At 46.6% G+C, this 24254-nt stretch overlaps 1 protein-coding gene across 14 annotated transcripts in view; it reads right to left on the reverse strand.

Annotated features, from left to right (window-relative positions):
- Positions 1-24254, reverse strand: part of PPIP5K1 (diphosphoinositol pentakisphosphate kinase 1) — a 1113174-nt gene that overhangs the window by 874208 nt on the left and 214712 nt on the right. For all 14 annotated transcript variants that reach the window (XM_069625171.1, XM_069625166.1, XM_069625170.1 and 11 more), the window contains exon 4: positions 23681-23771. In XM_069625171.1, the coding sequence (XP_069481272.1) occupies positions 23681-23771 (91 nt within the window). The remainder of the gene's footprint in view (positions 1-23680; positions 23772-24254) is intronic.

The following is a 24254-nucleotide window of genomic DNA, read 5'->3' on the forward strand; positions in this document are numbered from 1 at the left end:
CCTCGATGAGGCATAACTGCCAGGAGGCCGCGTCAGAGGGCCTTTCCCTCCTCAGTCCATTTCACCAACCTTTGGTGGCGATCCCTTTTGGTCTTTGATGAGAAGGATTGGTAGATGTCGGATACGTTTGCGTTGTGGTTAGGGTGAAGACAAAGACACTTGAGTTGCTTGTCCTCGATGAAGATGTTCTTCAGGACGGAGCTTTCACAGGTCTGGAAGAGGCTCTTCTTTGTAGCATCAGCCATGGTCGAGGCCCAAGCCTCGGCCTGTTGGTGCAATGAGTTGAAAATCCAATGCTGGATAGAAGATCTTCGCCAACAACGGGTCGCTGCCGCCGGTAGTTGCCGCTTGACGATGGATGAAGAATAGATGGAAGATATCTTCTAAAAAAAAAGTGAGCAAAACAAAAAACACACAAAAAACTATGATTTTGGCGGAGCAAAGCACTAGGACTCCCGATACTAGAAACGTGCAGTCAAATCTGAAGAGGGCCATTAGGGGTGGAGCTTAGGAGGACGAGTGTTATTGGCTGGGGCAGTATGACCCAAACAACACCGATAGGCTATAGAGGAGACAAGCCGCTTTAAGATTAAAGCTACACTGCTTTCTTTTTACCAAGGATTCCCAGCCGGATGACAGGGAATATTCATGAGCATGTGAATCCATGCAAGACGCCATGCTGGAGAAAGTGTTTCATAGGCAAAATCCTGGCAGCGGAGTATACTGGGTGAAGACAAGGGTGTATGAAATAGTGTATAAACTGTTAAAAGGAAAAGCAATATATGAACTGTGAAGTGATGAGAGAAGAAGTTAAATAAAAGCAATAGTGTTTCCAAATGTGAACTGTGAACAAAGTGCTAAAAGGAAAGGAAAGGCCCCGAGAAGAAAGAGAAACTTGGGGAAAGGAGCAACTCCCGCAAGCTATGTGAATGCACTGAGGGGAGAGAAAAGTCCTCTTGGAAACTTGTTCGCTCCTTTTGAAATGTGAAGTTGAATGTAAAGAACCTAGGAGGAGGTTCTTTCTGAACTTTGAACTGTCTGAAGAAAACCTTTTGTTGGATTTTGAACTTTTGTGTTGAACTTTGACCACTTTTGAATACTTTAAGAAGACAAGGAAATGTACCCTTTGCAACTTATAGTGGTTTAGAGTGTGAGGGCCAGAATAGGATTATGGACACAGGACTTCCTTTATTTGGACATATTGACATAGTGAGATTCATTAGCTTTTGGTTGAGGTAGGGAAATTCCTCCTATATTAGGGATAGTGAGGCATTTTCCAACACTTTTTCATTTAAATAAACATGTCTCCTCTGTGTTGGCCTCTCATTCCTGTCTCCTCCAAGTAAACTACCTGTCCCTAGAACTAAGAGGGGGTTCCCTGCCTCGAATAAAACGAACGAGAACGTCAGAATGGGAGTCAAAAGTAAATCATCCATGGTCCTATGCCCCAAACATATTTCCGTCCCTTAGACAACAGAAACCTATGACTAGACTGTACCCTGCTTATAGCAGGAGGACATCCTCCTTTGGGATGCTTCAGGAAGTTCATGAATGGTGGGGGAATATCCTTGAAGAGGAAAAACCCGAGCCGACTCTCGGTCCCGGACGACCCCCAACCAGAAGAAGCACCAACAACCACATGGCTGCAGGTCATACGAATTTATGCCCGCGCCCTAATGCTCCAATCAGGGGAACAACTACCGCAGGAGGTACCCAGCCAGTCAGCCATATGTTCCCACAGTGACACAAACCCTGCCAAGAATGGACGAAAAGACACACGGCCGAGTTGGAGAAAGCTGCATGGACCGACTCTCCTAAAGACACTGTATTCAAGGTTGGTATGATGCAGGTCGTTAGAGACATCCCAAAGGCACAGTTCCGTTAGACACGAAGCATACGCACAATCTGCGCATCTCGCACATATACACACACACACACACACACACACACCCCAATCTACATGAAGAACATGTACAGTTCATTAGATCAAGGACTGTGACACTTACACAATAGCACATTTGTTATTTTATCATTAGGCTCGCTATAGCACCGCAGAAACGCAAGAATCAAGAAGAGCTTTATACGCTTGCTGACGCTTCCATGCAGCTAACCCTATGGAAGGACAGGAGCACCCAAGGGACCTGCCCACCCGTAAAGGTCATACTAACACACAGACTATGCCGACTCCATACTGGAAGTCAGAACAGGCCCCCAGAGTAAACAGTAGGCCGCAGTGATCACAGCGAAATCCCAAGCTGAAAAGTGCTGTGCTAGTTGAGCCGCAAACTGCCAAGGACATCATGTTACAAAATTATATTCTATCCCCTGAGCCAAGGAGGCATCGGTGGCAACAGTAATTGTTCCCTGTAAAATACACACTAATTCGAGGCAATAGAGCCTGCAAGAATGGTCTGTGGCCACCTGATCCGGCCAGGGTGTAAATAAGCCAAGACTCAGAGGCTGAGAACTGGACAGCGACTTGCAACATACTTGATACTTTCCAGACACTGTTTACGATGGGAATGGAACGCTCTCATGGCAGTAGTCGTCCTCACACTATTGTTATACGCAAACACATAGTTGCAATAATGGAAATATAGTAGACATGCCCCGAGAACAGGTGTTTCGCGGGCTGGGAACGACGCTTGTCCCAGGCTTGGCGGCCTGCAGCCTGACCAATTAGAACCAAGGGTTTTGGGGGCAGATGACAAGGGGTGCCAACCAATCAACAGGCTTTTCCACTGTAATACTTTTAGTGTAGCAACTTTCGGGGATGATCCAAGCATACCACATGACAGACCTGTCTAACAGTGTCCCATCCTATAGGGTCCTATACTGGACCTACCAGTTAGCGGGCCAATCCCCAGCCTGATAGGTTTGGGAAGAAGTCTGCTAGGTGACAAAGGTTATTGCATCACAAGGACACAAAACTGGCCTGCGAGCCCGACTGTGGCGAGATGTTCCTGAACCTTGTAGTGGCATGTGATCCATGTGCGTTTGCCTAATAAACCACAGTAGCTCCTTGCTCCTTGTGTGGACCTCGACTTCTTGGGACCAGCGAGAGAGTTAGGGCACTCCGCGAGCTGAGAGGCCACAGACCCTTGGCACGGCTCTGCCGGCCCCAGAAATTACCCTGACATCCTTCTTCCCTCTATCCGTCACTAGGCTTCAATATATTGTTCCCCATGATCGGGGAAGAGTTCCAAGTTCCAAAACAATATTGGGAAGGCATCTCCCTTCCCCAAGCCTTTCTCAGGCTCGCTTTTCCAATAGCTGTATTTGTCAAAGGATAGATCTCCCTTCTTCTTGTGACTTCTGCCAAAAGGGTCTCTTATCCCCTGGACATCTTGTGTCGTTGTGTGGGTCCCAAGCCCCCTTCTCAACTCAGTAAGAGAGATTTCTTAAGCCCGGTTCACTAACCTGCGAGGAATAACCGCGTATGTATAACACTTTTGGTTTAAGAATATTCAGGTCCCTGGCCATTCTTTCAGCTTTGTTATGTTTCTTGACTAGGCCTGGTTCACTATACTGCTAGGCTTCATTTGGAGTCTCCCTGGGGTGCTCGTTCATCTTCTGTGTTCTAATCTGGTATTTCTCTCCGGGCCCATTCGGACAAGGAAGATGGCTCTTCATTTCCTCCCAACCACAGTCTCTGGGCTCTCCCTGTGCCTTCCTGGCCCCCCTCTGCGTACATTTGCGCTTGGTCCGCAAGGGTTCCAGTCCGCAACACTGGTAAGCTTCTGCAGCTTCCCCTGGGCTCCTGCGGTCTTTCTTTGGCTTTCGGCGGTTCCACCATGCTGGTTGCTCACTGCGCGTCATGTCTTGCCAAGACCACTCGGCTGGCTTGGCTTCTGCCACCGGACGCCCAGTTCCCCAATAACCAAGTAAGTCGTGGCTCTTCTCTGGCTTCTCAGTCCCCACCTTGTTGCTCCAGGCGTTCAGGTCCGCAGCGTGTCCTCTCCGCGTTGCCCACTCCCCCGCGTGAAGCTGCTCCGGGAGAGGACTGACCGCGTGAAGCTGCTCCGCGTAGGGCTCTTCATTGTCCTGCTCTTCCTCATGGCAGTACTTTAGTTGTCATACATATTTACTCTTCCATCATTCTTCCTTGTCACATTATTATCTGCCTGATATACTTAATTGCTATCTATAAGGAAATTGGTAGAAGAAAGAGGAGACAGAGGATGGGGGTGTCTGAGCCCTATTTCTACCGATGGGTGAAATATGTCTGGCATCATGATGTTGTGGATACCGCGGTCTCCCATAACAGTCCTCACTTCTCCCATAGAGAATGCCCCCACCCATGGGATGTCCTCATTGATTACTCCCAAAGGGGGACTTTCGGGTAGCAGACTCACCTCCCTGGCTCTCTGGGAAAGCTTCCCCTCCTGGGGAGAAGCGACAACATCGAGGGATTCAGCCGTCAGAGTTAGGTTTAGACTGAGGTCATTTTACTTTGGGATTTACTGGCGACGGACGAGCACCTTTTGTTCCTTTAGATTGGAAGGGAAAGCGCTCTAGCAGCAGGGAAAGATGGATATTCTTCATTTCATTTAATTAAAAACTAGTTAGCATGTCGTTAACGTGTCCGACTCCTTGCGACCCGCCACACAAGCCAGACCCACGTTTTCAGCTCTGGCTCTGCCTCGGTGTTAAATGTTTGCACCCAAAGAACCCTTCTAAAGGTAATGACTTGTGGTTCCTCCAAGAAAGAAACTTCTCAATGAAGTGCTTGATCACATGACCCATGAAACATTCATGATTGGATAACTAAGTGGAGTAATTCCCTACATCCCTCCCATTCTGAGAACCCATAGAGTGTGGGCTATGATCAACACTAATATGGGCCCTATGGAGTTTACTGCTTCTAAAGAGTTTAAAATTCGACTTCCCCTTACTGCTGGTCCAAAAAGAAAATATTTCATCACACGACCTCGAACAATCGTTCCCCCGGCTTTTGGGTAGGCCTGCCAGATCTCTTGAGATCTGTCAACTGCTCCCCATCCTCACCTTCACTGAACAGGGTAACAGGTGTTTTGCAACCAGATCCCACACACTCAGGAACCAACTGCCTGCCACCAGCAGATCCTGCCCATCACACCACTCCTGCAGAAATGCCATGAATACGTTCCCCTTCTGCAAACAATTCAGGACTATTGTTATCTGTCTGCAGAAAAAGCTCCACTCCGGCAGATAATTTAGTTTGTTTTGTTCAACTATGTTTTGTAATTTAACTTACATAACAAATTCTTCTGCTTATCGTCAACTCCTCCCATCTACTTGTGGGCTTGTATGCCATGGGGGGTTAGGGGCGCAGACTAGCCCGCCCCTATGCAGAGCTGGCATGAGACCTCTGTTCGCCTTCCACAACCAATTACCAGTAGTTTGTGGAGAAGGTGCAAGTGGATCTAAGTCACCTGGCCTAAGTCCCACCGATCTCCTTAGCCCTGCCTCTTCCTTTGTGCTCTTAGATCAAGGGAGTCTCTGGCCTGGGTGTCCGAAGTGAATGGCCGACGAAGAAAAGGGCATTTCCTGTTTGGACCAGTGCAGACCCAGGGCCCAAACCCCTGCTAAGCACGCGCTGACATGCAGTTTCTCCCGCTGTATCCACAAGCCATCCCCAGCATCACCAGGCATTGCCAATGACATTGCCCCTCCTCTATGGCATGGGCTACGCAATGCAGCAACCTCACCCACATCAACCCCAAGTACATCAACAACCCCCTCACCATCCACAACACGGAGGCTGACGTTCGCAAATGTTTGCCCAGCTATCATCCATGGACCAGACATTGCCAAACTCACCACCACACACAACCTTGATGCCATCTTCATCACCAAGACCTGGCTGACACTGACCTCCACCCACTTCCTAGACGTCCTTGTCCCCCAACAGCTACAGGATCCAACACACAGACCAGATGAACCAGACAAGGAAAGGCCTTGCAGTCATACACAAGATCTTGTGACCCTACACCAGACCGACACGGACAACATTTGCTCCTTCGAAATCCTCTCCCGTCACTTCCCTCTCTCCCTGACGGACACAGTCACCTTCCATCTCATCTACAGACCACCCAAACCCAACACTGCCTTCATTAGAGACTTCACCGACCTGGTTACCACCATGTCCGTCATGCATTCCAACAACCTCTTGCTAGGCGACCTCAACCTCCCAGGCAACAAGGCCACTAAAACGATGAAGGAAGCTCTCCACAGCCCTCGACACCCTCAACCTCACAAAGCATACGAAAGACCCAATGCACGAGAAAGAATATCATCGACCTAATCATCACTGCACTTTCTTCCCTCCACTACAGCTCTCCTCTCCCACTTGACTTGGTCTGACCACCTACCCGTGCCTTTCAACATCCTGTACACCACCCCAGCCAAGCACTCCCGGCAGAAACCTAGCAGACAAACCTTCAGGTCCTTCAAGAACTTCCCAGTGGAAGCCCGCACAGTAGACCTTGCCAACCTACACTGTACATGGACAGAACACCCCCAACCGAACAGAGACTCTACTGGAAGCAATCAACACCACCCTCTCAGCCTCCATCAACCAACACTCGCCTCTGAAACAATGCACCTGCAAACCAAAACCATCAGCACCCTGGTACACGCAAGAACTCAACCTCAGCAAAAGAGTCATCAGGAAACAAGAGAAAACCTGGCGCCGCTCCGGGACTGCATCTGACTTGGCGCTCCTCGAGGAACTCCAAGCAACTCACCGACAACTTAACAACAAAGCCAAGGCATCCTACTATCAGAACACCATAGCAGAAGCCGACAGCAAAAGCAGAGCCCTCTTCAAAGCGGTCAAGCACTGTGTCAACCCACTACCCAACCCTGCCGTAGCACACTCCATAAAAAAAATCCACCAACATCAACACCTTCTTCATCGACAAAATCAGCAAGATTTGCTAGCACCTAGACTCCAGATCTGCATCCACAGACCCCCCTCACGTCCCACCTCGCAATATCTCCACACCCTGGATAACATTCAAGACACTCTTGACAGAGGACCTGGTAGAAACCCTGGCCGCCCTCAAAGCCACATTGTATACAGAGGACATCCTCCCAGCATCCATCGTCAAGACCCTCCCCCCACAGAAGCTCCCTTTCCCTATCCAGAGATTATCAACTGCTCCCTAACTCAAGGCATCTTTCCATCGACCCTAAAAACAGGACAAATTCTCCTACTAAAGAAATCCAGTCAAGATCCCAACAACCTAGGTAACTATCGCCCCATCACTCATCTTGCCTTCCTAGGTAAGATCATCGAGAAAGCAGTAGCTGCACAACTGTATCAACATATCGACACAAACAATCTCCTCGAAACCTACCAATCAGGATTCAGATTGAGATGCAGCACGGAGACAGCAACCATACAGGTGGTCGACGATGCCCTCAACATCCTTGATGACGTCCACCAATGCCTCCTGGTTCTACTCGACCTCTCAGCCGATTTCGACACAGTAGACCACCAGGCACTTATGGACACCCTACATCAGCGCATGGGGATCAGCAACCCTGTCCTACACTGGTTCAAGTCCTACCTCGCAAACCGCAAGCAGTTTGTTTCGATGGACTTGTCTAGATCGCCAATGATACCCGTCAACAGTGGAGTCCCGCAGGGATCCATCCTCTCCCCAGTGATCTTCAATCTATACATGGAGCCGCTGGGAGCCCTCCTAGCCACACACGAAATCCACCAATATGCTGATGACACACAGCTATACCTCAAGATCGACTCCATCAAGGACATAGATAGGCTCCAAACCTGCCGCTCGCTCATCCAGTCTTGGATGTTCAGTGCATACTTGAAGCTCAAACCCTCCCAAGACCGAATTTCTACTCCTCACCAACAACACCGAACACCCAGACATACAGACCTGGCTATCAACCATGAACTCTGAGGGCTTCACACCCAAGCTTACCTCCTGCACCAAGTCCCTCGGGTTCCACATCAACAAACACCTCTCCTTCAAGACACGCATAGCTAAGAAAACTCAGGCAGCTTGGTATCATCTCTCCCTCCTGCGAAAAGACAAGCCCTTCCTCGCTCCAGACAGCTTTAGATCCAGTGTCCAAGCACTGGTCCTATCCCATGGATGGGGGCAATGCACTCCTTGAAGGCCTGTCGCCATCCTCCTTTGTGCCACTGAGAAGTGTCCTGCACATAGGCGCACGCCGCATCAAGGCTCTACACAGATAAGACCACATCACCCCATCCCTCATCGACCTTCACCTGCTCCCAACGCACGTACGAATCAGCTTCAAGTCTTGCTGCATCATATATTAGGCAGTCGCCCTCAAGTCACCCAGCTAACTCACAGAGAAACTCTGCATCTCGGCGTACAGCACACCACCAGAAGCCAGCACACGTGCAGACTTGAAATCCACCACTGCAAAAAGGAAAGGACCAGAAAACAAGCCTTCTCTGCTATGCACCAAGACTATGGAACCTCCTTCTCATCTGTATCAGACTCGCCCCCATACTCCTACAATTCAGAAAAGAACTCAAGACCCAACTCTTCAAAGAGTCTCTCCTCCTCAACACCTAGGCAGTCACGTTGCCCTCTCATCCCTGCCACCCGGTATAGCTGTACCCCTCTTCTGTCCCCCTCTGTATCCTACCCCCACGAATATCTGTTCTGTTGTTACCAGTGAAAAGCACTCCAAGATGCATCTGTAATGTTGTACATCCCTGTAAAGCTCTCCGTTAAGTATCAGTATTAGTGTATACCTCTGTAAAGTGCTCCATTACTTCTTGAAGCCAGGTCTGCGCTCAATAAATACAATCATAATAATAATCATGTGTGGATCCCAAAGAGGTGTGGGTTCTGCTTTTCTTCGCTAGTAATGGAATTTGTAGGCCTTGTCAAGTTTTGATCGATACAAATCTACCCTCCACTTGGAAAACTTCAATTGTGGTCCCGATTTTTTAAAAAAGGTGACAGACAGGTGACTAAGAATTACCACCTCATTGCGCTACTTGATATTCCTGGAAAAATCTTTGCTACAATAGTTTGATCTGAACTATGTCTGAAGGGTCAGAAACGTGAGACTAACACACAAGTGTATTTTGTTCACAAGTTGCCATTTTCGTGAAATAAAATGGGGTGAAGCAAACACCCATCTTTGCCTAACCTAACAAGGATGTCCCCGCCTAACAAACTAAGGCTAAAGAAAAATGACCTAGTGTCCAAAAGGTGTCTGACCCTCTTATATATACACAACAAAATAATATGAAGGTTTGGTTGGCTTTCTTAAATCCCACACAATCACAATGTTGAACTCGAAGTTTGTAACCAGTAACCTGTGTGACCAGGATTTAATTCCCTTCCCCTGGATAAATCCAGGAAAATTTAGAATAAAGTTCAATTTCAAGAAAGTTTGGTATAGTAGCAAAGATCCATTCAATAAATCATACAACATCTTTTGCATTCAAGTTCTGCTTTCAATTGCAAAGTGTTTCTCTCTCTTCCAAAGGCTTACTCACAAATCAACACAATTGTTAATGGTTTCACAACTTCCTGTTTGGAAAAATAAAAGTATTTTCCTTCCAAATGCCTCCTGCTTGAGATACCACAAATAATCTCCTCCAAAAACTTTAGGCAGGAGGGTTTCAAAAATAATTTTCTGAAATGCAGCAGTTTATCAAAACAAAGTGATGGAGTCAACACTTCTTTTCCACCACAATCTTTAACTACAATCACAGTACTTAGAATCACTTCTTCCTGGTTTACTCACCTGCCAGGATAAAAACTCCTAGTACTACAATGCTGTACTCTATGCGTGTTCCAGACTCTTCACACAAGAGCTATGAATGGGGAGATTTGAACCAACAACTGCTTCTCTTGGTTTTCTTTTAGGTTTCATCAAAAAAGTTTAAATCTTTTCACATTTAATAATCCACAAAAGAATAATTATTATCTTGCTTGTCTTTTGGCAATACAGGTTACAATTCTCTCCCCCTTGGTCTCTCATACAAGGAGGTATTTCCTCCGGCAGCCTTTTGTTTTCTGAAGGTGCAACCTCTTGGCTGCAGGCAATACAGAATACAATTGTCTTCCACTTGGCATCTTTTTCTGGGCCGGGTTGTAACCAGTTTGCCTTGGTTTTATTCTTCTGCTGACTTGACAATAGGTGTTATAATATTCTCCTAATTGGTAGCCGTGTTCAGGAGAGTTCTGTCCAGTCTATCTAAATATCAGCCTCCTTTCACCTTGGCAATACAGGTTACAATGTTCCCCTATTTGGAATCCCACATGCAAAGATTTCCGCCCAGTTCACCTTCATTCAATTTGATATTAATCCAATCTAATTGGCTAACTGAGAGTGTCCTAATTTAGGAGAATTTATTAAAGGAGTTGGTATTTTCCCTTTTGGGGTTGGACCTCGATATAAGACAGACTGACAACATCTAGAAGATGTGCTGTTAACTTCCCGATCTCGGAGTACCATTTTCAGGTGGATAAAAAGGGTCTTTAAGTTTGGTACTTTGGGTAATTCCGGGAGAGGGAATCATACAGTGACAACATGCCATTAAATAGTTAGGCATTCTGGAAATCTCATCCTCAGAAGAGGATGAATACTGCATCTTTCCTACTGTAGTCACCACTTCGCAGCCGTCTCCTCGCATGTGACCCTTCCTCATGTTACCACCCCCGGGGTCAGGGTCAGGTAGCGGCTGCCGTCTCCTCGCATGTCACCCTTCCTCATGTTACCACCCCCGGTGTCAGGGTCAGGTAGCGGCTGCCGTCTCCTCGCATGTGATCCTTCCTCATGTTACCACCCCCGGGGTCAGGGTCAGGTAGCGGCTGCCGTCTCCTCGCATGTGATCCTTCCTCATGTTACCACCCCCGGTGTCAGGGTCAGGTAGCGGCTGCCGTCTCCTCGCATGTGACCCTCCCTCATGTTACCACCCCCAGGGTCAGGATCAGGTACCTGCTGCCGTTCCTTGCATGTGATCCTCCCTGTTGTTACCACCCCCAGGGTCAGGAAGCGGCTGTCGTCTCCTTGCATGTGATCCTCCCTCATGTTACCACCCCCGGGGTCAGGATCAGGTAGCGGTTGTCGTCTCCTCGCATGTGATCCTCCCTCATGTTACCACCCCCGGGGTCAGGGTCAGGTAGCGGCTGCCGTCTCCTCGCATGTCACCCTTCCTCATGTTACCACCCCCGGTGTCAGGGTCAGGTAGCGGCTGCCGTCTCCTCGCATGTGATCCTTCCTCATGTTACCACCCCCGGTGTCAGGGTCAGGTAGCGGCTGCCGTCTCCTCGCATGTGACCCTCCCTCATGTTACCACCCCCAGGGTCAGGATCAGGTACCTGCTGCCGTTCCTTGCATGTGATCCTCCCTGTTGTTACCACCCCCAGGGTCAGGAAGCGGCTGTCGTCTCCTTGCATGTGATCCTCCCTCATGTTACCACCCCCGGGGTCAGGATCAGGTAGCGGTTGTCGTCTCCTCGCATGTGATCCTCCCTCATGTTACCACCCCCGGGGTCAGGGTCAGGTAGCGGCTGCCGTCTCCTCGCATATGACCCTCCCTCATGTTGCCTTCCCCAGGCAACCTCGGAGGAGACTTAAGGCTGGGGTTTAGTGATTACTCTGCAAGATTCTTCACGTAACTAAGTGTACAACACCAAATAATAAAACGGATCCCCATCACCCGGATTTGTAAAAGGTTCCGGCAAATCTCTGAATGGCTTTATAATAAATCTTTTTAAACATAGAGCACTTTCAGAAGGGTCTGCAGTATAACTGGCTTTTATTGATGAAGCGTCACGTTTAATAGTATAAATTGCAGAAATGGGGTTGTCCATCTTTACTGAGGGGGATAATTAAGGATTTGCATACAGATACCTTTATTTGTGTAAGGTTAAATGTAGAAGGAGTTTAAATCTAGAAGGAGTTTCATCCAAACGGATTTCTACATTTAGGGGCTTAAAACCAGGTAGCATGCTAGCCCCAATATTGTTTAATCAACTAAACAAAAATATTGGCCTTCATATCGGCTAGGAAAACTATGGAGAAGTCCTTAAATTGGCATTTGAATGCTGAAATGTTGGACAGGGTTAAATCGTTCACCTATTTGGGATTTTCTGTAGTGTGGACTCCAGCATTGCAACTACGACAACAGCTTTAAAACTAAAGACAGCGTGCCTTGCTTCTCAGGCCTGTGTGTTAGATATAAAATGTGGCTGTTTACTCTTACCCCATTGCTGGAATTCTATCAAATTAAGGTTGTCCTTAACAAATGGAGCAGAAATATTTTTTTACATATTTTCCGGCCCAAGCAGAGTCCGTGGGCTATGGCTCAGATTTGGATTCCCATACCTACAGTGCCATGTCTACATCTAACTCAGACCAAGATGACGACTATCAGCCTAAGGCTGCACCTACTTTGATCTTCAAACCGAACTCAGTGATAAATAAGAAAAGACTGCAGCATTCTAAGAGAGGGAAGCCTAAACCTAAACTCCCTCTGTCCCAAGGAACCGGGGACAAAACTATTGCACGAAAAAGAAAGTCATACCCGAAAACAAAAGAAACTAAACCAACTAGAAGTTCGGCCCCACTATTGCCTCTCAAAAAACGGGGTATTGGGAAACGGCTGCTATCTGCTCCGCTTCTCTCCAATGCTCTGCTGAATTTCTTCAAAACACAAGCAAAGCGCAAACTATCCAACGACTCCGAGTTGTCGGACGCAGAAATTCTTGAGGCACTGGAAGAGACTCCTCCATCAGCCAAATGCAGAAAAACACAACTGACCAAGTCTGCAAATCAGGACGTGCTGACCACAGAACACTTGCCTTGTCCAGCCACTGACGAACCTAGCTCAAAGACAGTGCCCTGCAACCAATCAGAAGCAATGGTCAAAATAGCTGACATGCCAGCACAACATCTGCAAGAAACATGCACAGACCCTTCGCCCACTGTCCAACTGGAACTCCCGATCACGGCTCCCATGGAACAATCCCTACCCAAAGTGGGCAAGACAGAGGCACTGGTCAACACAAGTCGAAACCACCACCCAGAAGCCCTCGGTTTGAAGCCAACAAACCCAGAGGTTTCTACAACTAGTAAAACAACTGAAACATCGCTAACAGAAGTGCGAACGCACCAGCATGGAATGCTGGACATTCTCGACCTACTCCAGCCCAAAGTATATCCTGCGCATAAAGGAATGAGCCCGCAACCCTGGACCAAAGCTCACATATATCGACATCCAACGCCCGTCTGTCCGTCCAATCTTACCCAACTGACCTTTTACCACAATCAGCCTCAAGACGCGGCCCATGGAATTCTTCGCCAAGGATTGCTAACCTACCAGAGGCAGCCGCTACTACATCGGGACGGCGGCACCCAGTCTCAAGCACTTTACCAACAGGCAGTAGAGAATCCTCCCCAAAAAAGGGAAGTGCAACTGAATTTCAAAAATCTGCATTAAAAGATTCGCCAAATAATAAGAGAGACATGTCTACGATAATGTCAGCCATAACAATTGCTATGGCACCTTTTTGCAAACTCTACGAAGCCATAGGTGACGCATCGAAAGACAACACTGCTACTCTGGCAATCATCCAATCTAAGCTGTCCTATCTGGAAGGCTTTATTACGGCCATTGACCTGAAATACGACATCTCAGAAAGGAAAAGAGATAGAATCGACCCAGAGGCGGAACATGGCCCGGCCGTCACAAGCTCAAAACTCGTGCCACCGGGGCCGCAAGAATCAAAATCAACTCAGACTCTTAGGCCAAAAGAGAACAATGAAATTGCTTCTATTTTTCTCAGCAAAAATAAACCTTCTCCAACTCCGAACAGATCATCTACGAAGATCGTTGCCACGACCACCAACAATGTTGGTCAATTACAAAACCAGGAGCTTGGGAAAAAAGCTCTCAAACTTGCGGAGAAGGAGCAAACAATCCCCCCAATTCGACACCTTCTCAACGCGAACTATCCACCGCCCACATCGAAAACTGCGCCAACAAATGGCAATGCCATCATAGAACCACTGAAAATGTCTGCCGCCCACGCGATAGACTTAACTCACTCACCCAAAACTGCTAGGGAATTTTTAGACTCCAGCCTTCTAAGCAACCTCTCTCAGCATCTTGATCTAGATATCCATACGGTATCCGGGCACTTGGAGGATAGTCCACAAAAGGAAGCAAGACGGACCATAATTCCTCCGGAGAAGTCAACATCCCATCTTCCCTCAAGAACCCAAAAAAGGGACGGTCCTCCAAGCCAACAACTCAGGAAAGATGAAGCCCACCTCTTACCCACACAAATTCCTTCAGTGAATAACTGCCCCACAACCCCAACAATCGATTCTGCACAAGGAAACTCGTTGTTACACCATACGACACCACACAGAGCTACAGGAAAAACAAAAGCCTATGTCGACAATGTCAAAACTACTCGAATATTCAAAATTGAACAGTCCTCAAACAGAGGCAAATACTTGGTTCTCAATCGCAGAACGGTGCTACAGATCATAGCATCTACATCTGAGCTAAAGAACATGAAAACGGACGACTTCACACTAATTGAGCCATATCATAGAGACAACAAGGCGAAAGCATATCTTCACATCAAATCAGACGCAATCCAACATCTAACTCGGAAAGTCGGAACTGAACTAAAAGCAGCCGGATTTCTCATATCTGAGATAAAAAGCTCAGCTCCATCGCCTAAAAAAGGAATCCAGGAAGAGAACATAGTCAACAAAAGAAAAGATAAGATAACCTCACCAGATCATCATCACACTCGAAAAGCGGAGTTAAGAGCCCATTTCAGGGTGAGCCCAGACAGGGAAACCGCCCGCCATGACGAAGATAGAAAGACATCCAGAAGAACTGACCTGAAATCTTCCACGAGGAGACTAGGAGTGTCCGACCGCCGAAATTATCCGACGGATGATTCAGAGGGCTTTTCACCTCGAGACTCTCGACACAGAAGTAGACACAGCCCGCCCCAACAGTCTTTCGCGAGACACCACGACCCGCAAAGAAGCGAGAGGAAACGAGAGCATTCCCCGCAACGAAGAAGATTCAACAGCTACAGAAATCGTAGGAATCAATCACCATCTCTTAGAGTTCTGGAAACATCGGCCCACTTAAACAAAGATCCGTCTGCAGGCGGCCCATGGAACTGGCTAAAAGGAGCGCTAACCGCCAATCGAAGCAGATAGCAACTACCCATTGGAGCCAAACCACCACCTTTAACAAAGACGCTGTCACTAGCCTCCTGGAATACCAGAGGCCATGCCCACTTAACCGACTCCAACAGTGAGGACCTGGGCCGCTTCAACATCCTTTGTCTCCGAGAGACATGGCTTCTAGAAAAACCATCCATGGATGGATTCGAGATCGAGACTTCCCCGGCGGTTAGGGGCCTACTAGGCTGTCCCTCAGCTGGCCTACTCATTGCTGTGAAAACAGGTCACAATCTAAAAATCGTCAAAACCATCGTGAGATCCTACGGGATACTGGCATCACTCATTGAATGGACCCACTTCACGGAATCATCAAATCAATGGTCAGTGACCTCTCTGGCAATTGTCACAGTTTACTGGAACCCTCAAAGAATGTCGTCCACGGCCTTCTGCCAATCTATGGCTGAAACTATTGACAAAATCGTAATTGAGTGTAATACCGTCCACCTCTTAATATGCGGAGATCTGAATGCTAACTGTCGCCATCCAAAAGAAGCTCCGTCGAAATCACCAGCTGCTATGTCAACGGAATCAAGAGGACAGGCTTGGATGACACTGATGTCGGCCAGCAACATACACAAGGCAGCATGGATCAAAGACTGGCTCACGCAAATCACAACTTGGGAAAGAGGCTCTTCAAAGGCTACGTTGGACTACATCTTTATTTCTGAACCTATGTGCCCAGAGATCGAAAGCTTCAAGGTTTCCAAAACGCTCCCGAGCGACCACAACATGCTCACCGTCGTCTGGTCCTCTGTTTCTCAAGAATCCAACAACTACATATCGTCGGTAGAGGTAAATCCCCAACAAACTCGACTACGCTTGACGGCTGCCAGCGTCAGAGCCATGACCCAGCAATATGCTACAACCGGGGTCGATCCAACAACGGCAGAGCTACTTCTGAGACCCAACTATATTCCCCTTCTGATCAATCTCAAGTCCATCCAGAAAAAGAGAAAGACGCCTTCCATTACTTTCAACCATACCTACGATAAACTCATAGCGGATAACAAAAAGGCTCTGAGGAAAATGAAACGCATTGCAAAAGCCGAAAACACCACATTGGGATGGGCACTTTGGGCAAAAGAAAACAAAACCTACAAAGCATGGATAAGACTACGCAGGTCCTCTCTGTACCAAAATGACGCAGAAACCATGATGAGAACACTGGCGTCAAAACAATCTGCCGATTTTTGGGCCCTGATTAACATCGCGCAAGGCAATACCAGAGCAAATATGATCAACTCTGTTCCGGCAGCCACCTGGGTACACTTTTTCACAAAGCTCTTCGCCACTCCTGCTATTAACGTGACCCAAGAGCCGGAATTCAACAGGACCCCCTGGGTTGACCTTTCCATGAAAGCTGACATCTACGAGTGTATTCAGAAGCTTAAAACATCCAGAGCTCCGGGACCTGATGGGCTCACGAACATTGACCTAAAAAAAAACATTGCTGAGTGGACAGATTTTATCAGTCTTCTGTTTACACATTGTAGACTCAGCAGAATGATTCCATCGTCTTGGACAGAAGCCACTGTGATTCCGATCTTCAAAAAGGGAAGCAGAGAAGATCCGGCAAACTACAGGCCTATAGCCCTACTCGACATCATGGGCAAATTGTTTGCCACTCTTCTTCTCGACCACTTTCGTCGATCCGCCAAATCTGCCCCATGCGAAGATCAATTCCAGATGGGCTTTAAGAAGAACGGCGGGACAGCAGTCAACATCCTTATCCTTAGCATTCTAAAGGCTAAGATAAAGCAGGGCGCCCCAACTGTTTATGCAGCTTTTATAGACCTGTCACAGGCTTTTGACAGAGTCGATAGAACGTGCCTATGGAAAAAGCTTCAAGGATGGAGCTGCCCAGAGGAAATCCTTCAGCCGATTATAGCTCTCCACTCGAAGACATCCTTACGTGTCCGCTTGAATAATCAAGGCTCTCTTACCAAAGAAATTCTATCAGAAAGAGGAGTGAAACAAGGATGCCCGCTGGCGCCGGCCCTCTTTGTAGCTTTCCTGGGAGACTTCCAAAAATCTGAAGCGACGGTCTGCAGCTTTCCTCCGAAGCTGGGTAACATCGACCTGTCCCGTATTCTCTATGCGGACGACATGATCCTTCTAGACCAGACACAAATAGGTCTTCAACGTCAGCTAGACAACCTGGCAGAGTACATGGCCGTCAATAACCTTACAATAAATAACACCAAGACAAAAATTATGATAATTGCCAAGAAGCGTCAACCGAAGAAATCAGCTCACTCTTGGTCAGTGAATAATTGCAGCATCGAAGTCGTCCCACATTTTAAATACTTGGGAGTATACATCGACGGGACTCCAAAAGGAGACAAAAATGCAACTGCATCTTTGGGAGAAAGTAAAAAACCTTACCTCACAAATGAAGATGATTGAGCGTAAATTCGGGCAAATTTTCCTGGATTCCCGCCATCAACTTCAACAAAGGCAAAGTAGTCCCTGCACTGACCTATTGCACGGACGCCACTATTAACATGTCTAGTTCAATATGGCCAAAGCTGGAAGGCTACATCTGGAAGACAACTCTGGGTCTTCCGAACTCCATCCCGATCGCAGCCATCAGAAGAGACCTGGGCCTACTCTCGCTGGGTGCAACGGTCAGCCTTGCCTCTATGGCTATCTTCAGAAAGACTCTTATTCAAGACGGTCTACCAATTTTTAACATTATTAACAAAGAGATGGAATCAACAAAATGCTCGGAGATCAAGAAGTGGATCGCCTGCCAAGTAAACAATCTGGAACAAGTGGCATGTTCTACAGAGAACCTGAAAAGCAATCCACAAAGAGTGTCTCAAAAATTGAAAAATAAGGACTAGATTACCACAGCCGACCAAACCAGAGCGATCAAATTCCTAAAGCATCTGCCACCGACATTCAATAGGCTCAAAAGCCCATTGGCCTACTGCGTAAAATTTCCAAATAGAAACCTTCGAACCTACTTCCTAAGAGCAAGGCTCAACTTGCTCCATACCAGAGAAATCATGGCGATAAGAAGTCAGGCCGCGGCAACCACATGCAGATTATGCCAATCCGACGACGCAATTGAGACAATTCGCCATCTTCTGCTAAACTGACATACTCTCAACGCAGAACGTGCAGCCTACTTGGAACCCTTATGGGTTAATTCAGTGTTGGTGGAAGAAGACACATGGTGGTGCCGCCTTATCTCGGTTGAAAAAACACGCTGGGCTGTAGCGGCATGTAAACTACTGGAAGCTGCCTTCACAAAAATAAAGGCCATAGAATCTTCTCACTAGGCAGGCAAAAGCACAGTCTCTCAATGAGACAGATAGCACCACATTTGGTGTAGCAAGGTCTGGCCTTCGGACCTATAGTCACATTTGGATCTTCTGGGCCTGACCAATCCGGTCAACACGCAACGGACCCTAACTTCTCGTAATGGAGTGTGTGAGCTGGCGTATTTATATGAAAGCAGAAACATACGCGGCTAGACTGGATTTTGATTATCCTTGTAAAAATCACTGTTTCTTTTGATTATACACAAGTAAATAAACATTTTTTTTTAAAAAAAGATACAATTCTGACTGGTTCGGAGGACTTGTATTTGAACATGATTAGGCTGCTAGGAGTATCTGTTGATATTTTAATTGCAAATCCGATGGCAGTAAAACAAAAGCTTTTGGATTATCAATTGACCGGAATGCAAATGTTAAACACTTTTTTTTACCATTTTGCTAAGGAGGAGAAAGCATGTAATTCAATATTTATTGAATTCCCAAATGCAAAGTGGTGAGGGCAGTTTTTATGTTTTCACCTAAACATATACCCAACTAATGAAGTGCTTGGTGCGTGTTGAAAGTATGATAAAAGTATACCTAATTCTAAATTTTGAAAATGTCTAAATATAGTTGAGACTTTAGAGCATGGGATAGTAAACTGCCCAGCTCTAATGGAGCTCAGACAAATTCACTTTGACAACTTTTTGACACATTACAAATCCATTACGCCTCAGGAATGGTGGACTCAATTCCTTAATGGATGCCAAATACGTTTAGCTTTGGTTAAGATAATATTTTTTTAAATAAGGATCACTAAGTTCGTCCTTAGGCTTAATTATATTAATTGTGATTTTATATCTTTGATGGTTTTTTTCCCCCCATTTACTGTGTTTTCCATTGATGATTGTGTAAATTGTATCATGACTATTGTGTAAGGATTGATTTCAACCCAACCACAAACAAAAGAACTAAAATAATTGCGTGCCTAGAGCACAATAAACGTTGCATTCCTCGGTTTGGGAAAAGTTACTGGACTTATCTTACAGGGAACATTTGTAGTAAAGCCTTTACTTGGCATTGTCCCTTTTCATCGCCTTCACCATTTTGATGTTGCGTATACATCGCGCTATGAAACACTTGTGTATGAGCGCGATATAAATAAAATATCATATCATATCATAACTCATCCAATCACCCTTTAAATTAATATATCAGAGCAACAGTACAAAAATTACTAAAGCTCGACTTCCTCCTTACAGGTATTGTAATGCCAATGAGAAAACACCTCCATATAGGATCTTTGAATTCCGAAAGATATTAAACCGTGGTACTACTTGGCTCACCAGAGGCTCCATCTTCCAGACTGAAATTGCGCCAAGTCCTAAATATGCTATTTTGGGGTCAAGTGGTATACACTGCCAGAAATGTCTGGCATTCTCATGGACACTGCCAAACTGACAAACCCTGCAGAAATGTCTGTCATTCTCATGGACACTGCCAGACTGAAAAACCCTGCAGAAATGTCTAGCATTCTCATGGGCACTGCCAAACTGACAAACCCTGCAGAAATGTCTGTCATTCTCATGGACACTGCCAGACTGAAAAACCCTGCAGAAATGTCTGGCATTCTCATGGACACTGCCAAACTGACAAACCCTGCAGAAATGTCTGTCATTCTCATGGACACTGCCAGACTGAAAAACCCTGCAGAAATGTCTGGCATTCTCATGGGCACTGCCAAACTGACAAACCCTGCAGAAATGTCTGGCATTCTCATGGACACCGGTCTCAAGGCAAATATGGCTAAAGGCCACAAAAAAAACATCTTTTATACTGAATGGTGGTCCCTAATCCGGTTAACCAAAAAGTGCAACAATATCAGTTCTAACTTGAAGTTTCTTTTTAAACTCTGCTAAATGATTTCTATCAAATTCTCTCACTCAAGAAGACGACGATCAAGGCACAACTTAATTAACAGGCTCCCTCAGACACACGCCACCCTTCACATTACCATCAGACTCATCTCACTTTGGAAGTTTATCATTTGCGGTCATCTTCTCCTCTGCTTCTAGCTCATACGTTTTTACCCCATTAGTTCAGAATACATTGACGATTTCTTTTCACTTTTCGCTTTACAACGCTTTCACTTTTACTCCATGTACATCTGGTTTGAATATTTTCTGGCATAAATGGCTTAATTCTACTCAGTCTTCTGTAAAATGTATTTACTTTATTTATTGAACATTTGTATGGCGCCTATACAACAGAAAGTGTTGCCAGGCGCTACAAGACAAAAGAGGGGGAGGGGCAGACTTAAGAAAAAACAACAATAACGGTCCTACTAGGCCTTGAGACATTCAAATCGTGCAAGTTAAATGTTAAAGGTATTTGTACTGTGCACCGTCACCAACGGAATTGGTCACCAGGCGCTCTGGCGGATCTGCAAACGATAAGGTGGGATGGGTTAGTAAGGTGAAGAGGGAGTAGGATAGTGAGAGGAGTGGTGTTCTGTTGACAGCTTCAACTCGGTATACACCGGGTGCTGAGCTTTGGTGCAGGTATTGGATCGGTGTCAGTCTGTGTGTGCTGTTCCCCCGGCTTATGTGTTGTTGCAGTGTTGTGAAGTGCGTGCGGCTTGAGGTGCGAGAGATGGTTGTGTGAGTTTTTGGGTGAGATAAGTATGCAGAGTTTGAGGTTATATTGGTTAGTGGGTTACCAGACTTTTAGCATGCTAACATTCACAGTTTTGTCGAAGTGTGGCATTTGTAAGCCTTTACAGTCCTATCTAGATGCGGTGCAGGCTGGTGTTCACAGTTCAAAGTGTGGCACATGTTAACATTCGAGTTTCATCCAGGCGCGGGCATGCTATCCTTCAATCAAAGTCCTATCTAGATGCGACGCAGGCTAACGTTCACAATTCTATCTAAGAGTGGACATGCTAATATTTACAATTCCATCTAGATGCGACGCAGGCTAATGTTCACAATTCTATCTAAGAGTGGACATGCTAATATTTACAATTCCATCTAGATGCGACGCAGGCTAATGTTCAGGGTTCTGTCTGGGTGTGGGCATGCTAACATTCATAATCTTATCTATATGTGGCGCAGGCTAATGTTCACAGTTCTATCTAAGTGTGGACATGCTAATATTTACCTTTCTAAGTGTGGGCATGTTAACATTCATAATTTTATCTAGGTGCGACGCAGGCTAATGTTCACAATTCTATCTAATTGTGGGCATGCTAATATTTACAATTCTATCTGAGTGTGGACATGCCAATGTTCACCATTCCATCTAGATGCGATGCAGGCTAATGTTCAGGGTTCTATCTAGGTGTGGGCATGCTAATATTTGCAATTCTATTTAGGTGTGGGCATGTTAACATTCATAATCTTATCTAGATGCGACGCAGGCTAATGTTCACAATTCTATCTAAGTGTGGACATGCTAATATTTGTAATCGTATCTAAGTGTGGGCATGTTAACATTCATAATCTTATCTAGATGCGACGCAGGCTAATGTTCACAATTCTATCTAAGTATGGACATGCTAATACTTACAATTCTATCTGAGTGTGGACATGCTAATATTATGGCACTCTATGTTATTGGGAGGTAAGATAGAGTGGCAGTGGTTTTCTGGCGTAGAGTAATTGCTCTGCTCCCCACCCATGCCACACTCACAGTTTTTGTTGGTGTCTGTTAGCTGCTGGCTTCCTTGGCGTCCCCTGCGGACACCTGCAGACACACCCTGGAGTCGCCTATGTCGGAGCCGCCCTCGGCCTTGGGGGCCCTCCGTCGCAGGGGCTGCCGGGCAGAGGGCTGCCCTGAAGTGTCCTTGATGTGGGGGAGGCAGACCAATTAGGGCTGGGGAGCCGGTCTCAAAGGGATGCAGGAAGCGAGCGGGCGGCCATAGACACAGGGACAGCGCCGAGTGTGCTCTGGGTGCTTTTAAGCACAATCTAGGCATTTTTGGGTGGGAAATAATGCTGGTAGGGGTAAGGAGACTCTTACCTCGGGAGGGGTGGCTCAGCAAATGGTGCAGGTCTTCCTGCTGCACGCCTTCGTTACGGCGTGCGTTTGCTTTTTTTTTTTTTGAAAATCGGACCAATCAGGGCTGGGGAGGCAGGCTCAAAGGGATGCAGGACGCGAGCGGGCGGCCATGGGCAGAGGGACAGCGCCGGGTGCGCTCTGGGTGCTTTTAAGCACAATCTAGGCATTTTTGGGTGGGAAATAATGCTGGTAGTGGTCAGGAGACACTTACCTCGGGAGGGGTGGCTCAGCAAAATGCAGTATCAATACGTGTGGGGGAAGGGGCAGGTCAAGTAGAGAGCTAGAATAGGGAGAATGGGAAAAGTGCTGGAAGGAGGGGGCCCCGGGGGCTGGGACAGTGCTTAGGTGTGTCCAGATGGGATAAAGCCATTGGCAGGGTAATAGTGCGAGGGGGTGGGAGGGTCCAGCCTCGGAAGGCTAATCAGGGAAGGGAGCCCGAGGGCAAGTGCTGGTATGCAGGGGAGAGAAGAGGAGACTGGAAGAAGGAAGACCTGACCCCAGAGACTCATAAGGGACACAGGCATCCAGGCGTAGCGGCAGAGGGAGACTAGCAGGGGAGGGAAAGAGAAGGAGGAAGAGAAAAAGTAGGTCTCGAGGAGCTTATGGAACGTATCCGGCTCAAGAAAGAGGGGCAGGGAGGTCATTCCCGAGGGAGGCTCCAGCGGGAGAGGGAGATCTAACCCCCCACTCTCTCCGTAGAGACACATCTAATGTGCAAAGAGTTGGAGATAGGGGACAGAGTACCTTTATATTTTTACCAGAGGACACTGCTACACACTTCCATTATAACAACACGTCTATTTAAAAAGAAACTATCTTTGAATACCAGAACGTCTTCCAGTAAAATAGTTAAAGTAAAAAAGTTAAAAAAAAATACAAGTGTATGGCCTGAGAGACTGTAGGGCAAGGGTGTTGAGTGTAGGCAGAAAACAGACCCAGAAGAAGGTTCAAGGCTATTTGCAGAAGCAAGCTATAACACTCACAAAGCAGAGGTTAACATGGAAGTGATGATGAGGGGGGGCACTGACATCCAAAAGGAGGAACGATAGAAGTAAGAAAGAAGAAACACCAGATGTTACAAGAGGAGAGAATGAATTGGAGGAATAGTGTGTCTGAACTTGCCTGTCCTGGATGAAATACTGCATATTCAAATCATTGATCAAAAACGGGTTGCGTAACTTGGAGTAAGCAACTGCTTTATCGAGTGGGAAACCTATAGTAAAAATAAAAATTTTAAATCAGTATCATCAAATAATTGACTTTTTAATCACAGTACATCACCTGGAGACAACGTCTAGAGTGAATAACTTGGACATTAAGAGATATTATTCCCGGTACCTTCGATTTAGTATCACCCAGGGCTAGTCTATCCGCAATTCAACTGGCTAACCATAGTGCTGCAGAAAGTCACCCAACCACCATTTAAATGGTAAAATCATATTCCGTGCTTCGGAGTATAGCAATATCTGCGGAACACTGCCCATCACCCAACCCATCACCTACTCCCATTCAGGACTACTACAGTGTCCTAAATGCTGCGGTCACAAGGGTTGTGAGATGGAGGCTGCACCTCACACACACACACAATATCTACATTCAAGTTTGATGTGACCCACTGGATGTACCGGACATCCCTGAGTCAAGTCTTTCAGACTTTTTCAAGATTACATTAAAGGGTTCAGCTGTTATATTTAAG

Source organism: Ambystoma mexicanum, chromosome 11, assembly GCF_040938575.1.
Source record: "Ambystoma mexicanum isolate Mex_15411 chromosome 11, UKY_AmexF1_1, whole genome shotgun sequence".
Lineage (NCBI taxonomy): Eukaryota > Metazoa > Chordata > Amphibia > Caudata > Ambystomatidae > Ambystoma > Ambystoma mexicanum.